The sequence below is a fragment of the Cordyceps fumosorosea genome (assembly GCF_001636725.1).
Source record: "Cordyceps fumosorosea ARSEF 2679 chromosome Unknown scaffold_4, whole genome shotgun sequence".
NCBI lineage: Eukaryota > Fungi > Ascomycota > Sordariomycetes > Hypocreales > Cordycipitaceae > Cordyceps > Cordyceps fumosorosea.
The window spans coordinates 290,756-312,089 of NW_017387304.1; the positions used below are offsets into that span (position 1 = coordinate 290,756).

A 21,334-nucleotide genomic window follows, 5' to 3' on the forward strand; every position below is an offset into this window, starting at 1 on the left:
ACCAATCAAAATGCCTCAATTCCTGACCAGTTTTCGCTCCGCGATTTTGGCCGAGAGCTCCCGACCACTTTTGCTTCAACGCAGACCACTCCAATCACAACACAAGACCAATTGGCCATTGTTGGTTCTCCAGTTCATACACCATGGGTATCTGGGACGCATTTTCCGATATTGTCGAGGCCGTGACGCCCTGGAGCGTCGTCGAGGCCGAGGCTCCTGCCGCGGCTTCTCAGGTAAGCAGATCCCGGGGGGGTCCCCTTGTGACTGGGCCGCAGAGCTGTCTCCGCAGCCGTTGTCCCGACAGAGGGCTCGCACACTGTCCGGCGCAACGGCTGAAGCTGTGCTTGGCGCCTGCGTTCAATAAAATTTACTAACTGGATCATGCAGGAGGAGGAACCCGTCGAGGAGGCCAAGGAGGAGACCAACGAAGAGGGCAACGAGGAAGCCCAGGCCGAGGACGCCGAGAAGGAGGAGGAAGAGGGTGAAGAAGACGAGGAAGAGGAGGAGGAGGAAGAGGAAGATGAGGATGAGATTGTCGACCCCAAGGACACCATTGAAGAAGGTCCGTGAATTCTGCCCATTATTGTCGCAACGTCACATTGGCCGGATATGCGAACCATCCGCACCATTGCGAACGCAATCGACGATCTATTTCTAGCGACGATATGGCATACCTGATCCAAGGCGACTTACATGCTGACTCGGCGTATAGAGTGCAAGCAGTCCAAGCAGTGCTCCGGCCCCAAGCACCACTTCGACGACTGCGTCGAGCGCGTTCAGCAACAGGAGAGCGAAGGCGAGGCCAAGGAGGACTGCGTTGAGGAGTGTACGTTGAACCGATCCGACCAATGATGGCGACAAGTTGCGTGCCACAAGCGCGCAACGTCCAACGCTCGGTCGTGAACCAAGAACCATTTATGCTAAATTGTTTGGCGTCTAGTCTTCCACCTCGCCCACTGCGCCACCGCCTGCGCCGCCCCCAAGCTGTGGTCGAAGCTGAAATAAGCTGTCCCGCGCGACGAAACTACAATATACAGGGTATTACGTCTGGCCGAAATAAGGTTTCAACGGCGGGAGTTGTCCCAACTCTGATGATGTACAAAAACGGAACGAAAACGAAAGATTTTGGGGGATGCGTCGGGAGCGCGCGGATAGGAAGAAGCATGAGGAGGATGGGGCGAGGCGATAGAGCATGTTTTGGCCTGCCTCGCCTGTGTGTGGTTGGCCGCACTTCCATGGCTATTGTAGCATGTGGGTTGAGTCTCTTGGGATGCCTACCCGGGCTGCTGTCCTTGGCGTGCGGTTGGGGACTTATTTTGTATCATACGCTTCAGCGCCTAAAATAGAATTTTCTCTGGTAATATGGTTTTCCGATTACGGCGTTTTCGTGTGAGTGGGAGGCAAGCTCTTGGAACTCGTAGGGAGTTGGCGCGGAGAATGAAGTGCTCAGGAAGACTGCTACTATGTATGTAGGTATGGACCTTCTTTCCACGGCCGAGACAACTGCGGGCAGCTCGGAAGCAAATGGGTCTATGCCCTCGTAGGACTGCGTGATGACGCTCGGCCAGTCTACCCGATTTTATCGCAATGACAAGTCCTCGGATCTCCCGTAGACGATGGCACCCTGCCAATCCTCAGCCGTCGGGATACTCCAAGCTACACCACTGAGCTGCATCGAAGCACTCACCAGATCGGATACGACACCGCCTTTGCTGCTCTAGGGTCACACACCTTGTCATTCTTGCAAAAGTGCGTCACACGAGGTCCAATTCCTCATTGTGAAAGAACACAAGAAACACAAGAGAAACACCTTCGGGTTTCCCGGAGCTGGTATGCGTGGCCATGGAACTACAGACTACCAATCGCGGAATGGTGGTGCGGCCTACCCTGGAGATGACATCTAGACTCGGCGGAGGTTTCTGTGCAACGCATCGGGATAATAACCAAGAGTGCGATTTGCACCCAAGCGGCAGCGAAGTGACACTAGCACTCCTAGAGAGATGATACTCTGTATCTTTAATTCATCGTCCCCGCCGAGTGTTCTGCGGGGGGGAACCTGGGCCGGCGCATCGGGGGTTGTGCTAGGGAAAGAGCCCTAGGGTAGCGTATCAAATTCGCGGCGCCCCGTTTGCTGAGCTCTATTTGGATATTGCCGAAGAAAAGAAAGACTTGACAACTACGGAGGAATAAGTTCATTTTCCTCTCCCGATTCCTCCCATTGAAGTGTTACACACAAGAGATATTTCTCGGAAGAGAAGGGTACGATTAGGCCTGCCTGTGTCGTCGGCCAAGGCGGGTTCAAAAAGCCTTTGAAGATAGAGTCGACGTCTGAGACAGCGCGGCGTGTCTCGGAAAACGGGCATGGTATGGCGATCAAGGAGCGAGCCGTGAACTTCGCAAAGACAAAGGGCTTGAAACGGCGCCGATGATGCAGGGCATGCGGCTCAAATAAGCGGCTCACCGAGGGGGAACGGCTGGCGGCGTCGGTGGGAAAGTAGAAAAGGACGAAGGAAAGCAAAAGCGGGTTTCGGGCGGAGCCGACATCATGCAGGGCACGTTTCAGCGGCCTGCAGCATTTTGATTTTCTGGTCAGGTAGAAGGAGCAGGAGGCAAATCATTTAAATTATTTTGCGAGTCAAGAAGCTGCGTGGCCGAGTCAAGGTAACGCAGAGGGCAAAGAGGTGCGAGCATGATTACGCATAATAGGGCAGCAGACGACTACCTGCATGTTGTAGCCCTGTCTCCCAAGGAGATTATACAATCATGAAAGGAAAGATAAGAGAGCGGAAAAGGTCCGGGGCGTCGATGAGGTAACGCGGAGAAAGACGAAGGTGCAGAGTGAAGAGATTGGGTATGATGATGGGATGGGTAGACGTGGACAAGGCGTCAAGCTGCCGAAGTCGAGACACATCGAGGCATGAATGATCCCTGGAGGATCCACGTGTTTGAGGCTTTGAAGACATTTGCATTGGATGACAATGGGTTTGCCAGGGTTCTTACTAGTACGTGCGAGCACATTTACAAAGGGGAGCCGGCTGTACCTTGATTGCTCAATGCAATATGTTGTCGCGCTATTGGAGAATAGACAACGAAACCCATGGCAGCTATCCATATCAGTAACTTGTTACCAGAAAAAAATGTCATCCGCAATAAGAAAGCTGAGGTTTGTGTTAATGAGGAGGCGTTTTTACAGTGGACTTGGTTGCCGCGGCCGTCTTTCCTGTTGCGGGCTGGTGGCGTCGAGAGGAAGGGAAATTAGAAGAAGAAGAGGGAACTAGTTGGGACGGTGGCGCGGAAGAAAATCAAAGTCGGATGGGATGATGGAGAAGGAGAGAGAGTGAAGAGCGGGTTTGGGGGCTTTTGGCTGTTGTTTTGTCCCGGGCTGATGGTTTTGGGGGCGTTGTCTGTGCGGCCAACAGGTCGATGGATGGATCAAGTTACAAGTGATGATCTTAGCTTACAAGTGATGATCTTAGCTTACAAGTGATGATCTTAGCTGTCAAGTCAGAGGCCGCTGAGGCAACATGGCAATAGAAAAGATGACGCAAGATTCTGGTTTGGCTAAAGAGAAAAAGGAAACCAGATACGAGCGCGCACGTCCTCTGTCGGGAGTTGATCTTGAATTAATTGGCGATGAGCGGTGGTGATACCCAGGTATGTTGAAATTCTCCGAGGTCCGTTCCGCAATTGGGACGCCGACGGTAACTAGAGAGAAGATTCCTACTAGGACTCTAGTTAGCGAGAACCTTGTTTAAAATGATGGCAGATGAAAGCGCTGCCACCGCGACCACCGCACAGTCCCTTGCCTACTGAGGGACCGAGAGTCGATCGATGGAAGGGTAGCGCGGCAAAAGGCGAAAGAGGCAAGGCCATACGAAGGGGTCCCGAAAGGACAGAAAAAGGGAAACAAGAGGCTTGCACTAGCTTATTTCCCAGCGAATCAAGGGTTGGCATGTCGTTAACTGGCTTTCTTCATGCCTGGCCTTCAAAACGCTTGATAGTTTGACAGGCTAGATGGCCTCGTACGGCTGCAAGCCGTCGTGGCTTTTCTGGGGCCGGTCCATGTGGCTGCTAAAGATGTACTAGGGAGGGAGAGGGGTTGAAGAGGACCCTATAACTCGCCTCAGACAGGAATGATATAGGCCCTCAAGAGCGAATTACACAGGGACTTTTGGTACGCGAGAGCTCGGCGGGTGCTACCTTGGGGCTTCTCGGCGGGGTTACAGTGGTCGGTGGCCATTACGGGGCCGCAGGGGGGGGGCACTATTGATGCAGTGTGTGTTGCGGGCAGTTCAGTTGACAGAAGTATCTCCAGGGAATAGCTAAAAAAGAGTTGAAAGCTTTCTATTGGAATGAGTGCAACGACTCAGCCCAACTCGTGTTCTTGAATAAAGCCCTTGCTTGTTTATTAATGACCAAATAGGCAGGCTGCTGCTCGACATACATCTGTCATCTGCCATCTGCACTGACCCCGGCTCCCCGTTAAAACGGGGGCCATCTAACTACAGTGGATTGCAGTGGAGATGCATCCTCCAGACTGATGCTCCTCCAGACCAGACTCAACTTCCTGGCTTTCCGAATGCACCGGCTCGCTCAGACAGGAAAAAAAAAAAAACAGACCAAATAATAATGTAAGGCAACCCAAAATCTAAATTATCCGCTCCTCCACATGTCAGCCAACCAAATCGTCGTGTCCATCCACTGATATGTAAACCCACCCGGCCCTGGCCCGTCTGATGAGCCCGTCCCTTCCCTCTTTGCCCATGCTGCGTCTACACATGTGCACCTGAAGTTAAGGCAGGTGGTGGTCTCGTGCTTGCTAGGTACAAAACACAAACGCCCTCCCTCCTCCATCGCACAGCTCCGTCTCGGTCCTTTTCTTTTTCTTTTCCGGTCTTGGATTCGAAGCATCGTCATCAACAGAAATCCCTGCGTCGACTTGCCCATTGCTCTCCTCTCGACAATCTCGATCCTGATCCTGAAGCCGATCGGTAGCCTCAAGACTTGTCTCGGCCGCCGCCGCCGCCGCCTGTTTACATCTCTCATCAACATCGACATTCAGCATCTTATGGCGAAATACTTGATATCCTTTACCCCACGTCTTTGAATAGAGCCCTAGCGAGGTGTCAACTCACTTAAAATAAGCTGCGCCAAACTACCAAAACGACGAACCCTGGCTAGCCTCTCCTGCAAGCCTCACAAAAGTCAGCTGCGAATCCCAGCATAGGCGTTGGCCACGCTCGAGTCAAGGTTTCGAAGCCTGCAAACTGCAAACCTTTTAATCTCTCCCTTGCCCCGGCTGAACTTATCCTCCATTTATCTGTCGAAAACTCTCTCTTCGCGCAACCTCAACCGAGCCGAGGCCAAGGCATTCACCACAGACAAACTTCGCCTCCTTTGGTTAGCACCAGGTCTCACCAACCACCCACACCAACCTGACGAACTGGGACAAACGCCCGTCGCTGGACACTGCCAAAAGTACGAGTCTCACCTGCTCGTGCCTCTTTTATTTTTTAGGCGCGTGAGACAGTAGATTTCCTCACGCCATCTCATCTCCGTCGACTCTCTTTTTCGTGGACTCTTCCTCAAAGCGGCCTCCCAGGGTCGCCGACTCAGCCTCCGGGCATATCCACCGCCGACAGACGGTATTCTCTCACCTCCGCCACACACTTCCAACTACCACACGCCATGGATCAAGATACTCAAAGGCCCGAGGGCAAGCCCGAATCGCCCGTCTACAGCCTGAGCGTGCAGCCCGCTGACAGACGCCTGACCAACTCGTCCACCGTGACGCCCGCCACACAATACCGCACCTACAAACGCCGCTGGTTCGGCCTCGTCCAGCTAGTGCTGATGAACATTGTTGTTTCCTGGTGTGTAAGTACAATATTTCCTGATTCACCCCCAAAGACGTGTACCTTCTCCATCTTATCCAGATATTAACGCAAATCAGTGGCTCTCATACGCTCCTGTAGCAGACAAGTCCGCCACCTACTATGGAGTTTCCAACAACGACATCAACTGGATCAGCATTGCCTTCTTCTTCGCATTTGTCGTCGCCACCGTTCCTGCAATCATCGCGCTGCACCGCTCCCCACGCATCGCCATCCTTGCCTCCGCCGTGCTCATGCTGGTCGGCAACTGGATCCGCTACGCCGGCTCGAAAGACCGCTCGGGTGGCCACTACAGCTACGCGATGGCCGGCACCATAGTCATCGGCCTCGCCCAACCCTTTGTTCTTGGCGCGCCCTCGGCCTACTCGGACCTGTGGTTCACGACTCGTGGCCGTCTGGCTGCTACTGCCGTCACCTCCCTCGCGAACCCGTTTGGCTCCGCCCTTGGCCAGCTCATCAACCCGCTCTGGGTGTCGTCCGTCGGCGATATCTCCAACATGGTGCTCTATGTTGCCATCATCGCCTCAGTCGCCTGTGTACCTGCCCTCGCGATCCCCTCGCGTCCGCCTACGCCTCCTGGCCCGACTGGCGAGACGCCGAAGATTGAGCTCCGCGCATCGGCCCGGGCTGTGCTCTCCTCCCTCGAGCTTTGGCTCATGCTCATCCCATTCTTCGTCTTTGTCGGCTTCTTTAACTCGTTTAACTCGCTTCTAAACCAGATCCTTGTCCCCTACGGCTTCACCGATGACGAAGCCGGCATTGGTGGCGCCGTCTCTATCGCCGTTGGTATTGTCTGCGCTGCCATCACCTCCCCCGTCATCGCCCGTACCAACAGCCTCATTCTCTCTATCAAGATACTCATCCCTATCCTCGGCCTGTCGTACCTCGTCCTCCTTTGGATGCCTGAGACCCATGACGCCGCCGGTGTCGCGGGCCCTTATGTCATTATGGCCGTCCTCGGCGCCTCCAGCTTCTCCCTCGTCCCTGTGGCCCTTGAGTTTCTCACAGAAGTCAGCCACCCGCTAGGCCCCGAGGTTACCTCCACCGTCGCCTGGGCCGGCGGCCAGATCTTTGGTGCCGTCTTCCTCATCATCGGCAACCACCTCGTCGACGGCGACGCCGCCGACCCCCCGCGCAACATGAAGCGCTACCTCATCTTCCAGGCTGTTGTCAGCATGGCCGTCGTCCCCGTCCCGCTCATGCTCGGGCTCTTTGGGCGCAAGGAAAAGGTCGTCCTACGCCGCTTCCAGGGAGACACGGCAGGCCGCGAGTCGCTTCACAGCCGTGCCTAACAATTTTCTTTGCATTTAAATCGTCTTTTTTGTTGTCAAATGTTGCTTGAATATCCACTGCTGTTTATATATATACATACCTTGAATGATGCGTGAGACACGCCATCCTTTCTATATAAGACATCATGGCGTCTTGTATGTATGTACTCTTTGAACTCTTAAAAAGCGGACGTATATACCACTTTCTTTCTCTCCTAATGATATACAATGTATACATGATGCCAAAATAACCAGAAACGACCGACGCGAGACATTGTTATACCCACGAGATATTGTTGATATCATAGCTTCTATTGGTTGTATTAGGTTGTATGCTATAATAATGATATATATATATGCCAGTTCCTGCTGCCCCCTTTTGTATCCGACTTTACCACACTAAAAGCCCTGCCGGTTTCCTACTCCAACTCAAGGATGTCCTCCCACTGCCGTCGCAAGCGCTCCATTTCGCGCCAGCACTCCGCCCCCAGCGCCTCGAACTCGGCAATGTCCTCCTGCGTCGCCGCCACCGCGCCCCTCCTCCTCCCGCAGCTGTTCCTCATCGCCGCCGGGCTGCCGTCATACTCCTCCTGCTCCTCGGCATCCGGGTCCTCCACCTCGCCGCGCCATCCCCAGCCCTCGACCTCGGTCGGCTTGACGAAGGACTGGCCGCCGCGGTCGCGGGCGCTGCCCCACTTGACGCGCTCGGCGGCGAGCTCGTCGAGGGCGGGCTGCGGGCGGGTGGCGAGCCAGACGGGGGCGAGGGCGCCGCGGTAGCCGTTGCCGGTGTGCCAGGGGGAGCCGCACCAGCGGCACAGGACGAGGGCGAACTGGTACAGCCAGAAGAGGAAGGCGGGGAGCGGGAAGAGCGTGCTGGCGACGATGCCGGGGTGCGAGAGGTACATCCTGGGCCCGACGAGGTCGTCCGGGGAGTCGGAAGAATCGACGTCGGTGTCGGAGTCGGAGGAATGGGTGGACGAGCGGGGGCCGGCCCGGGAGGCGCCGACGAGGGCTCGGGTGTGCGGCCGCACGTGGGGCAGGGTGCTGGTGAGGCAGAGGATGTCGGTCAGCCGCTTGGCGGACTCGTACGCGGCGGCGCGCGTGAAGCACTGCAGGTCGTCGACGGAGAAGGTGTTGCAGTGCGCTTCGATGCTGCTCGACCAGATGACGCGGCCGGGCGCCAGGGACGAGTCACGCGGCCGGGAAAGCAGCGGCCGCAGCTTGTGCGTGAGGCAGTAGTGCCCAAAGGTGCACGCGGCGAAGACTTCGCCGAGCAGCGGCTTTTCGGGCTGTAAGAGAGGGGGTGCTGGTTAGTAAGGCTGCCTGAGGAGGGGGAGGGGGTCGTCGGCCAGCAAAGCCGGCTCGACGCCAAGACCCCAGATCGGCCCCCAAAAGGGGGGGGGTAGCTCTCTCGCTCATTGAGTATGCACGTTGGTAGCGCATTCTTGAAATCCGGGTAGGTGGCCGTCTCGATGAGGCCCTTGCCGAAGAAGGACTTGACCGCGCCGACCCAGTTGACGCCCTCCCAGCCGCCGTACGCCGCGTTGTACACGACGCTGTCAAGCCGCGGCACGCGCACGTCGGTCAGGTACTCGCCCTCGAGGCCCGGCGGGTTGCTGACCGTCCCGTCGCACAGCGCATCGGCGAAGGCGTACAGCCCGCGGAGGTCGCAGAGGTCCAGCGCGAGCGAGAGGACGTGTATGCGCGCCACGATGTCTTGCCAGCGGTGCTCGGCGGGGATGGGGACGCCGGGCCCGCGGCGGCGGCGTAGGACGGATTCGAGGGCGCGAGCGGCCGCCTCGGCGTAGGCGCGCAGCGTGCGGATCGTCTCGAGCGACTTGCGGGCGCTGCGGGTCGTGGGGATGAGGACGAGGTGCGCCGTCGGGGGGCGCGTGGCCAGGAACTCGTCGATGAGGCGCTGCGCGATACCTAGACCGATCCCGCTGGGTCGTTGGAAGCACGACGTGTTAGCTCGGCAAAGAAACGTTGGAATGCAATAGAGCTCTGGGGCTGCGTAGCGGGAAAGCGTCAAGGGAACATTTTGGTGGCCACGATCAACATTGAGAACCAGAAGGGCGTTTTTGTGAACCTCTGCCGTAATTGGTACATCCTCGACAATCTACTGTAGAATTTCTTCGTCCTCGTGGTATCACAATCCGCCCAGAGTCCTATCCCAGGGTACATACCTGTTTGCGCCAGTGATCAGGATGAAGAGTTGGTCGTGATCAGGAACCTTTTCCCACGGCGCTGGCCGCGTGACGGGCACGGCAGAGACCATTGCGGCGGTATTCGGAGCCTCTTTGTGTGACGGATTGGAGTATATTCCTGTCTTCCTGCTTGCGCTAGGCCTCGGTGATCGAAGAGACGATCCGCAACGTAAATTGTTGTGTCTGAGGGACGTGGTCTGTGAAGGTCCCGTGCTACCCCCGTTTTGTCGGCATCTTCCTTGCCGCTAATTCGAAAAAGCAGGCCACCTCGAGGTCAAGTGGGGCGCACCACATGCATATATGGCCAACTGATACAGCATTATTAACTTGATTCCTTTGCATCGTTAGTCAACTACTAAACATCAGTCATCATAGACCAATTAGTTTGAATTAATTCATCTCTTAAATTGCAGAGTTAATAGCTATTGTAAATCTTTTCGCGTTCTTCCTGCAAACGCTGACACATGTATACACTTTTAATATAGATAGATGACTAGAGCCAGCCGGCGCTGATGGCTCGTTCATACAGTTCCCAGCTCTCGTACACGGGCCGCCTAGTCTCTGTTGCTCTGGCCCTCCTTAATGGCAGCGAGGATCAGCTCCTTGGCCTTCTCAACACCTTCCTCAGTTCCAATAATCTCAATGGCCTCGTCCTTGGCCTGGTCGCGGGGCACCTGAATCTTGCAGTTGCTTTGCTGGCGGATCGAGTTGACCTTGGAACCGCCCTGGCCAATGACAAATCGGTACGTCTTGGGGTCAGGGAGCACCAGGTAGCCGGTGGCATCCTGCTTCTTAGCTTGGGCCAGTGCCTTCTCAATCAGCTCCTTGGCCTTGGCAATGTTTTCGGTTTTGCCACGGAGCACCCAAGGGATGTCACCAGCTTCGCCGCTGGAAGTCTTAACGATGCGCCAGGAGTGGGCGTCCGTCGTAGAATTGGCGTCGTCAGTGATCAAAGGTAGAGTTCCGCCAGTCACGCGGGCTCCCGATTCAGGCTTGCTGGGCAGCTTCTCACCAGCATGGTCAACAGTGACCTGGTGGTTGTTGCGAAGCTGACGGAAAAACTGGCCACTGTTGGAGATGGTGTGGTGCACGTTGCGGGGGACCTGGATGGTCTCGCCTTCTTGCGACTTGAGGAGGCTAGCAATGTGTTCCTTGGCCTTGGACACGTTCTCGGCAAGTCCTGAGATCTTGACGCCAGTCTTGCCGTCGCCTTGCCGAGGGACATCGATGCTGACGCCGAGCTTTGTCTCCAGCTGGCGCTTGGCTTCACCACCACGGCCAATCAGAGTTCGGTGCTGATCGATGGGCACATCAATAACATCGGTGACCTGGCTTTCACGCTCGGCCACGATTTCTTGGATGCGCTTGATGATCTTGTCGACGACATCAGTGCGGCCTTCAACCTTGATAGTGTTACCATCAGCCTCCTGCTTTGGGAACTGGATGGCTCGGGCTAGAGAACGGCGATCGTCAGATCCACCGGCGCCAACGACAATCTCGCGCAGAGCAGAGCCTGTAATATGTTAGTACGCATTTGATAAAGTAACGGAGCAAAACTTACCACTAGCTCCGATTAGAGCGCGATGATGCTTCTTCTCAACATCGATTGTCTTGACAACGGTGTCGTCGAAAACGGCCCGCTTCTCCTCGAGTGCCTTCTTGGCTTTCGCGACCTGTGAGGCAGTACCCTTGATCGAAATTTCAACCGTGTCGGTATCACGGTCGGCAGGAACATCGATGCGGGCACCGGTCAGCTGGCGCAGCTCGTCGAGAGCGGCACCGCCCTGTCCGATCAAGGAGCCAACCTGCTTTTGCTGAACAGCGACAGTAGCCGTCACAGAGTGCTCTTCCAGGTACTTGTGAAGAGAAAAGATCTCATCACGGGCCTCGTCAGCACCCTTCTTGGGGCCGCGGATGATAACCTCGTCAGGAGCCTGCTGGCGACGGCCCTTGCCGGCGTCGCTGGCGGCGTCAGGGTTGGACTGGTCATCGGAGGCATTCTTGGCGGAGCGAGGGAAAAAGATGAGAACCTTGTACCGTGTCTGAAGGCGGCTGATCTGAGTACCCGCATTACCAATAAGTTCACGGTGGTACTTGGGATCAATCTTGAGAGTGTGGGTAGTCTCATCAGCTAGAGTGCGGCCCAGATTCAAGATATGGGATTTGGCAGTCTCAGCCTTGGCCTTGGGCCCTTTGAGCTCAACTTTGCCGTCTTGTACCTGAATTTCGACATCAAAGCGGTCACGGAGCTCTTTGATGTTGCTACCACCCTTGCCGATAAGATGGTTGGCAAACTTCTGAGGAAAGTCAAACGACAAGGTGAAACCACGTTCCTTGTCGTCCTGCTTCTCCTGTTCGACGAATGCAGCAGCCTTGGCGGCAAGGGCTTTGACCGCACTACTAGGACCGCGCAGGGTGACAGTAGTGCCAACCTTTGTCACACGAATGGGGATCTTGTCGGCAGCACGGTTCTCCTGCTCCTTCTTAATGAAGCGGCGAAGCCTCTCGTGGAACTTGGCGGGAACGTCAAGAGCAACACTGTCAATACTCTCCTGCTGGTTGATCAGGTCGAGAATATACCTCTGTGCGTCAGCGAGGCCCCTCTGGAAATCAGCAATCTCAGCGTCGGTGGGCTTTACGCGAGGAGGCTGGTAGCCGCTCTCAACTCCGCTGGGTCCTTCGAAGACGAGGAGCACGGAGCCGCTAGGGTCATTAGCTTCTGGAACGACCAGCTGCACGCCATGCTCCTGCTTCAGGCGGGGAGAAACATCGACTCGCAGATGCTGGTGAAAGAAGGGATCAACAGTGACGTTTTGCATTCTAGAAGGTGGGTGGCCGTTGATGATGCCAGTGATCTCGGACTGCGCACGGATGGCGTTCTTTCCATCTCGCGAGTAGAGCTCCCAAGGCAGAGCGCCGTCCTGAGAGAATGGCGTGTTGATGTGGGCACTGTACATTTTTTCAAGTCGGGCGATCTCTTGGCACTGGCGAAGGTAGCGCGTGATGTTGGTGGCATGGGCAGCGGCACCACCGGGAGCAGTGCGGTGGAATCTGGAGAGATCAATGTTGGACATTTGCATTCCCATGGCAAGATCCATGGCCTTGTCAGCGCCGACTTGGACCTGGTCACGTGGCCCGACAATAGTGATGAGATCGTCCTCATCATCATCAGCGGGAAGGAGGATGGCGCAGCCAGTATCGGCGAAGAAATCCTCCATAGGGATACCACGGTTACCAATAATGAACTGCTGGCGACCTCTCTGGATAGACAGCTGTTCAATTTCCAGCTGCTTGTGAAGCTCAGCCACCTGTCTCTCGAGTTCGGCGCGAACGTTCTGAACGGCGGCGCGATCACCGGCGAGCTGGATGTGCTCGTCATCGGAGCCAGCGGGGTGGAAGATGGGACGCTGGCCAGGGGCAGCTGGGACGGGCGCAGGTCCGCGGCTCAGATGCTGGTGGGGAGGGACTCGGATTTGAACACCGTGTGCCTCCTCGAGAGCTTGGGCGCGCGAGTTGCCAGGACCAGCGAGGAAGGGGTAGAAAGCGGCGGGGATACCACGGACTTTGGTCTGGGCAGCGGCGGAGCGCTCGTTGGCAATCTTGAGGATCTCGTTGCGAGCGGAAGCAGCAGAGAGCGCATTGCCCTCAACCGAAACGTTGATGGTGGCGTCCTCGTCGTCGTCGGGCTGCTGGTTTTCGTCTGCCTTGGGGAGCTGAATCTTGGCGCCAGTCTTCTCTTGCAGAGCCTTAATGACGGAGCCACCCTTGCCAATGATGTGAGCACGAGCGGCATATGGAATCGGGACTTCAATGACGGTCTACACTATATGTCAGCAGTGTCGCGGAGCAGAATGATATTGGAAGACTTACTCGTCGGCCAATGAGAGCCACCAGATCCTTGAGTGCCTGTTGAGCTACATCCTGAGGACCAGTGGCGTCAAACCTGACACGACCGTTGCTAACACTAGACATGGTAATGTTGGCACGCGACTTGCGGTTCAAGTCGCGAAGAATTTCAGGGATGGGTCTCTTTAGCTTGCTCCGTTCCATGATGAACTGAGGCTCAAGCGTAACGGACTCGACCTTGCGTCCGGGAATGGACATGACAGGGGGCGGGACTTGGCTGGCAGAGGTAGGAGCGGCAGCAGGAGCGGCAGCAGCGGCGCTATGAGAAGCACCGTTGGCACCGTTCTGCTTGGGAGCACCGTTCTTGGCACTCCAGATAGGGGCGACGTTGGCAGCCTTGCCCTTGGGGGCACCAAGCTCGGGGAAGAGCTCGTGCGATTGGGTGTCGAGCGAGGGTTGATTCTCTTTCTGCCTACTGGCAGTGTTCGAAGTCATGGGGGCGGCCCAGGAACCAGAAGCGTCGTTGACAGGCTTGGGGAGGTCGACATCGGGGACGTCCTCAACGGTAACGGGGTGGGGGACGTGTTCGGCGTGCTTCTGCATGAGCTTCTGGGCGGCAGAGAGCTCACCAGAGTTCGCGGGCTCGACAGAAGCCATGGTGAGGGAATCGGGTTACGGGATGTCAGGATCCGGGGGAGGGGCTGGCCAAAGAGAAGCGAGCGAGGCACACTGTCTGAGGCAGGGATTAGTCTCCAACCATGATCAATTGGGGCGGTTCGGAGCGGCTCGCGGCAGCATGCAGGGCTAGGAGGGACGGGTCGCGGCAGGAGAGACTTACCGCTATCTAAGCGATGGCTTGATGCAGAAAATACGACCGACCAACGAGGACGGAGGTGGTGTCTCGAGGGTGAGGGGGAGCTGTAGCAGATGCGGGCTGTTCGAAGTAATTTTGGGTGTAGAGTCGTGTGGGCGTCTAGAACATTGTGCAGACGCTAACAGACAGCGTTAACCGGTGACCAGAGGAATAAACCAAGAGGCAAGGCAAGGGCCAAGGGAATTGACGATGAAGCCAGATGATGGCAAAGGGGGCAGCAGGAAAGCAGATGGTTGAAGAGGGTGATGTGGAAGTTTCTCCAGCTTTCTCCACGTTGCGCCAGTCAGTCGAGTCGTCTAGAGTTCTGGCCTGCTGCTGCTGAGTGGGCGGGCAGAGCAGACAGGGATTGGGGTTGCCTGAGAAGTTGCCTACCTGGGACCACGAACGAGTTTGGGGCCTACGAGTTTGCTCTCGATGAGAGCAAATAGACGTGGGTGCTTTGGAAATTGGGGGAGGCGGCCCTGTCACAATTTTATAACTTCTCGGGTAGCACCTGGACTGAATATTATTTTTTAAAAATATTCTTGTAGCCATCAAGTTGGGGTGATTGCCCATTGCCTTAGCACGGAGTCTAAGGTACCTGGGGCTACTTAATCAGACTCTGGAACTCACCAACGCCAAGGTGGTTTGCCAAGTACCATTAGGTACACGCGATCTCACGATCCCACATGGCCTTGGAGCGCCACGATAGTAAGGTCCTGAAGGTTCGTGTATAAACCGAGAACGCGTGGGGAACTATTTTTAATTTCTCTGGATAGATTCGCCACCGCATGTATCTCAGAGCAGCGTCCATGTACAAATTCTAAAAAAGGTTTACCCTTGGACCAAAAGGCCGTATCACGAGTCGCACAGGCACTGGCACAAGCAAGATATTGGAGATATCGTCTCAAGGACCCAGACACTCGGGTATCTACCAGTCGATAGTGAGTGTTCTAAAGCTTCAGCTATCGGACAATCCATTCATCTCGTGCCCAACTCCGCGGGGAGCTGCGATTCTTGGGCTCCCGCTGTAGTATCTGTTCCACGAAGCAAAGCAAATCCGCCTAAACCTTGCCGTCGCTGGGTGTCTTCTGCCTGCTCTCGACGTCTTGGTCACCGAACAAAAAGCCTCATTTAAAGATATTCCATATCCTCTAAGGTAGGTCTATGCCGAAAATTAGCTACTCGACGTCTGCGGGAGGTTTTGCTCACTACGTAGCTTCAGTTCCCAATGTCGATGCCCTTCCAGGGTACCTCCAAGATGACCTCTTGGTGCTTAGAGGTCCCCCTTGCTTGTAGTCGACTAGAGCCGACCGTTGAGATAACTTGATCTGACCGTTTTATCCATTAGGACCTAAATATAGAGCCAATTGGTTGGCGACAGTCGGGGTGGACTAGGTCATGCGGTGTACCAGTATGTATGATCCGATATTGAGTGTGTAGACATTTCAAGGAGACGGCGGGTGAATATGAGTATTGACTCCGGAAATCTCCTGATCTGTTTTAGGCAAAGACATAAAAAAGCATTCTCAAATGGCGGATTTTGGACAAAGAAGTGGTTTTCCGCCCCGCTGATCCTGAAGTTGCCCAGGAGCGACCCTTCCACCGAGTGAGCCAGTGGTCTTGTAGTTGTATGACTTTGTAGGATTCGTAACTCGTCCAACAAAGCTTGTCTCGTTGAAGCAAACGTAGTGCAAACTTGAGAGACTTTTAACGGCAACATCTTTCTCCTAGGGCAGTGTACGTTCTACAAAGACTGCGGCAAAGAAACAGTACTAACTGTATGTCTCGCGCCGGCCAGATCGTATCCATAGCGTTCTGCAATCTGGGCCCATCTTGAAAATATTTCTACTATTTGGGATGGACGAGATTGATTAGCGACAGAGCCTGGAATGCCTTCTTCCTCAATGTTTTGAAAAGCAGTTTTGTGAGTTGGCGACACAAGCGGCCTCCATAGTCAACGGAGCCAACGAGTAGGCCTCAGTCCCGACAGCACGGTTCTCAACCAATAACAGCGGCGAAACTGAGGAGAATATGTTGACTTGTGCTCACTTCATGCATCCTGGTGGAAAAATGAGGGATAGGGAAACACAGGGCTGGAGGGGCCCCTGCACCAAACGGCTGTGACTGGGCAGGTGTAACGAGGAGCTCATGGTCTCACTGCAAACGCACAGCAATACTTTCCAGTCATCAATTTGGTGTTTGAGATTTATCTGTAATTAGAAAGTGGGTGTGCTCCCATTGATGTGTTCTGACTTTCTCAAGATGATTGCACTAGGTAGGGTTCTAGCATCGAAGTTTTGCGAACGGAGGTGTGTGGCGCCTGCATTACAACCAGCGACGGTTGATACTGATGAGAGAACCACTGGCGTGTGTACTTGCCCCCGTCGCGGCGGTGCTGACCTTGCCGTCCGACTGCGCGGTCGACACGCACGCAAACAAGCTGCAGAACACCGCCGTCGAGCTGCTGGCGCCTCCGCTGCCGAGACGGCCGTTGGTCACGGACACAGCGTCGTTGCCGACGTCGGTCTCACTGCCCGAGTCATTGTAGCCCTAAAGAAGCTCCCTAGGGATGGAATCCTCGTCGTCGTCGTCGTCGTCGCTGGGGTCATCAGGATCATCGTCGTCGAGGTCGGGATCTCCCTGCGCGTCCTTGGTCACGGCGTGGCCAGCAGTACCGCTTTTCCCAGCAATGACATTGATAGCTGCAATTTGGGTGTAGCTTTTTCTTGGGATCTTGTGTTATCAAGCCGCTGTATGAGGGTAAAGGCGCGGGGCTGCCGCAGTGCCGGTTGCCCAATAGGTAGTAGGCAGGTAGGTCAGTTGCCCGGCAAGATTCATTGGCGACAGATGAGTGCCTTCCTTCGCTCCTTTCGGTAGATGATAACTTGCCGGCCGTGTGTGTGTTGAGGAGTTGTCAGTGCGGGTATGCCGATTGTGTCTGATTTCAGGGCATGAACTGGTTGATGCTTGCCCGTCTCGTCCGCCACGTAAACACGGACACACTCAAGAGCTTGGAGGCATTTTGTCTTTGTAGATGACTGCGCTTTAGACTACGAGTCTCGTGCATCATGGTAGAATTTCAGTGCCTGTAAGTAATAGTGTTGAACTTGTGAGAAGGCCTGCTCAATGCGGGCCTCCCATTGGTCAGAATCGAGTTAGAACCCACTCTTCGATCTCTTGCCCACAAACACAGAGATAGAGGCACAGGGAGTTGACCTAGATATACACAACAATCAGTCAATACAAATACCTTCATCTATGACCCTTATAACACCCTTTATTTAACCCTTTTCCAGCAAATAGTATATTGAGGTGCTGTGGCACGTACCTGCGTTTGTCCATCCGGCCCTGCCAGCGGCAGCCATGGCATTCGGTAGCGAATACCGCTCGTCGTAAGAAGGAACAGCGTTGTGTGGCATAAACTCGTCTCCCGCCCTCCGTTTCGAAGTTCTCTTTTCTTATTCCTCCGTAGTTAATGACCTTGGTGAAAGGCTTCGCCAAAGCCGTCCAATGAAGTATCGACGCTCAAGAGGTCGACATGGTTAGATGGACCGGCTGGGAGGACGTCGAGCCACGATAAAGGAGTCTATGAAAACGTCTTTGGGAGGCTGAATTGTGCCTTTTTATATTTGTACGAGGGAATCGGAATTTTTGTAATGAGTGTTCGTGGCTGTATCGTGGGAATAATAAGACAAAACGTGACAGATGGTGCCGCACCATGCGATAATTTGGTGACCAGCATGGCCCTGAATTTACTTTAGAAGGCCTGGACCACGGTGAGTGGCTTTTCTATCAGCGCTGATAACTAATGGTCCCTGGGCGGCTGTTGGTCTAAAACTTGTTCTACTTACTACCTATGTACATAGGTAGTTACTAGGTAAGTAGATAGCCTTTATATTGCCTTCTGTCTGATCATAAGCATTATCTATGGTGAAATACTATCCGCAACGTAGCCACTTAGTCGTAAAGGATGTTCGGTACCCTCGAATTATAGCCAAGGCTTACTTGCTGTGCTGCATTTTAGCACCGGCATAACTCCGCAGCGCATGGGCGAACACGATTGTCGTTGTCGCGCAGCGTGTCTCTATCTGCTGTAGATGCCAAGGTGGGTAGCCCGACAGCTTCAGATCTGGCCTGAACATGACAACGAGATCCGAAGTAGGCATGACCAGCGAATGTAGCTGCCAACCAGGCTAAGCGATTAAGTTGTCTGAGCTCTAGTTAGTTCTTCGTCGGTGCAGATATTTTTTGCAGGTACATACATACGGACCTGAAAAATCCTCATCTCGTCGCGTACTAAAAAATCTTATGGCGCGAACAATAACTTTAGTGCGCCACGTTCCGCCACTGTCCAGGTACACCCGAGAAACAAGAAGAAACTGCTGCCTCCCAACTACAATACCCGCTCCTCGCCCTGTCTAATAAAAGCTCGCTGCAGGGATTTAAAAGGGCCTCCAACAGGCATACACTGCATCAAATGTGAGTGGGCTTGGCCGTTTCACCCCCCACGGCCCCAAAAAAGTTTGAACAGCCTTTTGGAGTACATTCTGGAGTAAATTCTGGAGCAATGGAGTAACCAGTATCCAGCAACCAAGTGCGCGATTGTTATCCATAACTTGCCTTTGGTGTGGTGTTGGTGGATCATGGCTTGCGGCTTACTCACAGTAATCGACCGTCTTGTCAAGCCCTTTTTCCTCGTCACGGCAGGTATTGGCGCAAAAATCATCATTGATGGCTCCTCGCAAGTAATGCTATCTCCTCGGCCACCGTCGTTTGATCCACAAACCTCGACCATGTTGCCAGGCATTGGCTCACAATGTCTGTTGCCCGAGACTCGTCTCAAAAGCGACCCAGCAAGCCAAGGCTGGGGAATCGCGAAGAAAAAAAGCGAAACACGGACGGGACTTTTAGCCTAGTCCTGCGACAGGCCCATGGCAGATGAAGCCCCGCCAATTTGCAGATGCATGCTGTTGATGTGTTGATGTGGTACTGGTTGGCGCCTGTAATTCGTACCGGGTCTGCAATGCGTCTTTGTGCGGTCGTATTGCCATGTACAATATATTAACGCACGCCTGGCCGCCACATTTGGCTTTTGTCCACCGAGAAGAGACATTGCTTCAGGTGACAGCGCCTCACGCAACAGCTACATTTATGCGCAACTTTGGCTGCTTGCATCTACCACTTGCCTGGGTTTCAATGCTCAATCGAGGCTTGGTTAGGCGCCACCTCGGTTGCAACCAGGATAATATCGCAAATAGCCCTGTACTGGGCTGTTTTGCGTTTTTCATTCGGCAGCTTAATGATAAATCTCCATACCGGTGCTGCGCTTTACATGTTATGGCTGGGTCTCACCAAAAATGTCGTCGCAATCACTCAAGTATGTCAACAGAAGACTGCATGAAGTTGAGGCTACTTTGGACGCATCAACCACGACGGTATATGGAACCGCTTCCGGTCCTGAGTCTGAGAATCGGTCAGGGTGTCCCATGCTCATACTATATTGGCATAGTTTCGTCATTTCCCTTGCATCGCAATTTACGTTTAACCATCCGGGCGCACGCGGACCCGGGACCAGAAAAACATGTAAGAGCAAATTATTGGCTACAACCGTGGGTCTATATCAACCAGAGAAACGCACTCGCTCGTCGTCGGCTCTTGATACGCATATTGGCAAGACTCTTTCATCGAGTGGTTACACAAGACGCATGTAAAAGAAGTTTGTAAAACTGTTGCTTGATGCCTTTCGGGTGGCGTGTCGTTCACGCTCGGACACTCAAGAGTCCGAGTATCACGATTTTCAGGCTAGTATGCGGATAAGCTATGTAATAATCATCTACATCCAAAGCCGCAAGAATCCTACAAGCGGTCAGGCCTCAGGAACAAAAAGTGGTTGAGGGCCGGAAGTCAGAGATGGTGCTCAGTCAAGTGGAGAAAGGCACGTCTTGTCAAACGACAAGAGCAAAATGTCAGCAGGCAATTTATTCTACAGAAATAGATTTTTTTTTGTCAGCCGATGTCTAACCTGCAGAGCGTCTACAACCATTTCAGAAGCCAATGCCCACAGCCTGATCATTACATGAAGCATCTTAGTGGCGCCAGTTTGCTCCTGCGGGAAGGTAAAATGCCTGGGCGAAAGAAAAAGGTTGTAAAGACAAAGGGAGGGGGGTAATATGAAAGAAGCAAGTATAGAACTCAACTCACATAGTTTAAAAATGTGTTCTATGGTTTCCCTCTTTTAACTAGGGTATTGTCAAACGCTGGACGTTGATCATCAACCTACTTGGTGGTTGTTGGCCAGAAAGAGCCCAAAGCTACGATAAAAGCTGAGGGCAACGGTTAAAAGCGCAACGAGCATATATAGTTGTGAAGTGCGATGCAGCGCCGAGTTCGAGTCCGCGGCAAATCTCCATCGTCAGATCGCGGCCATCATGGGATTCCGCCGTGTCGACCTGCAAGTTGTTTGGCCAAGTCAGCCACACGCTCGTGTTGGAAGCCAGCAGGGGCCAGTCGATATCGGCGCACCAATTTAGCATGCAGCGGTGGAACAGGATCTTGGAACTCCAGTGGTAGAGCATCGTAAAGGCCGTCAGCTCGTTGTGAAAGGCGGCCGCATTCTCACCGGCTTGGAAGCTCTGTTTAGACATCAGGCGGCTCTAAAAAAGCGCCTCGGCCTTGTACCGACGCTCGACCTACAGTACATACATACTTAGTGTTTGGGCAATCAGGCTTTAAGATTGGTGGTAGCCACAGTATGGATGCTGAATAGGGAATCAAGAGACGACTTCCGGTGGTTCTTCCACGGTAATGAAGTCCAGCCTGGCGCGGTTTAGCAGTACCAGCCATACACTGATTATGGGATAGACGCGGACGAAAAACTGGTGGTTTGGAAAGGAAGCAAAGTCCGCTTGATTATCGACTCTGATGCGATCCCCAGCTTGCGAGGCCTGCTAGGTGTGTACGTACATACATCTCTAGGTACCTGTCTTGCTTAGGTACTTGGCAGTGCTTGGGGTACCTTTAAAGCCCCGCGCACTGGCACCTAAACTGAAACTAACCTCTCGGAGGGGTACCTCGTCCGTACCCAAGCCATGTTGGTACTTAACTGAGCAGCCAAACAATCACAAAGACACGTCCACTCAAATCACCACTAATAACACTAACTAAATAATATACTCCCATTCTGAGTGACTAAAAAACTCGTGAGAACAACTGTCCACCGCTGTCCTGTACAAAACACACTGGTATCACCACACCACTCCC

At 54.1% G+C, this 21,334-nt stretch overlaps 5 protein-coding genes across 5 annotated transcripts; 2 read left to right on the forward strand and 3 right to left on the reverse strand.

Annotated features, from left to right (window-relative positions):
- Positions 1-143: 143 nt before the first annotated feature.
- On the forward strand, positions 144-1,005 carry ISF_02285 (ubiquionol cytochrome C reductase hinge protein; the record flags this gene model as incomplete). The annotated part of the gene is made up of 4 exons (XM_018845891.1): positions 144-233; positions 388-562; positions 713-826; positions 941-1,005. The coding sequence occupies 4 exons, from the start codon at positions 144-146 to the stop codon at positions 1,003-1,005; spliced, it is 444 nt and encodes a 147-aa protein (XP_018706598.1).
- A 4,683-nt stretch (positions 1,006-5,688) lies between these two features.
- Positions 5,689-7,186, forward strand: ISF_02286 (cell surface receptor/MFS transporter; the record flags this gene model as incomplete). The annotated part of the gene is made up of 2 exons (XM_018845892.1): positions 5,689-5,877; positions 5,954-7,186. The coding sequence occupies 2 exons, from the start codon at positions 5,689-5,691 to the stop codon at positions 7,184-7,186; spliced, it is 1,422 nt and encodes a 473-aa protein (XP_018706599.1).
- A 398-nt stretch (positions 7,187-7,584) lies between these two features.
- ISF_02287 (3-ketosteroid reductase) lies at positions 7,585-9,443 on the reverse strand (the record flags this gene model as incomplete). The annotated part of the gene is made up of 3 exons (XM_018845893.1): positions 7,585-8,454; positions 8,541-9,108; positions 9,352-9,443. 3 exons carry the CDS (start codon positions 9,441-9,443, stop codon positions 7,585-7,587), a joined length of 1,530 nt encoding a protein of 509 aa, XP_018706600.1.
- Positions 9,444-9,926: 483 nt separating this feature from the next.
- ISF_02288 (K liklik) lies at positions 9,927-13,875 on the reverse strand (the record flags this gene model as incomplete). Its single annotated transcript, XM_018845894.1, has 3 exons — positions 9,927-10,885; positions 10,934-13,190; positions 13,243-13,875. The coding sequence occupies 3 exons, from the start codon at positions 13,873-13,875 to the stop codon at positions 9,927-9,929; spliced, it is 3,849 nt and encodes a 1,282-aa protein (XP_018706601.1).
- A 2,749-nt stretch (positions 13,876-16,624) lies between these two features.
- Positions 16,625-17,439, reverse strand: ISF_02289 (hypothetical protein; the record flags this gene model as incomplete). The annotated part of the gene is made up of 2 exons (XM_018845895.1): positions 16,625-16,776; positions 17,403-17,439. The coding sequence occupies 2 exons, from the start codon at positions 17,437-17,439 to the stop codon at positions 16,625-16,627; spliced, it is 189 nt and encodes a 62-aa protein (XP_018706602.1).
- Positions 17,440-21,334: the final 3,895 nt, after the last annotated feature.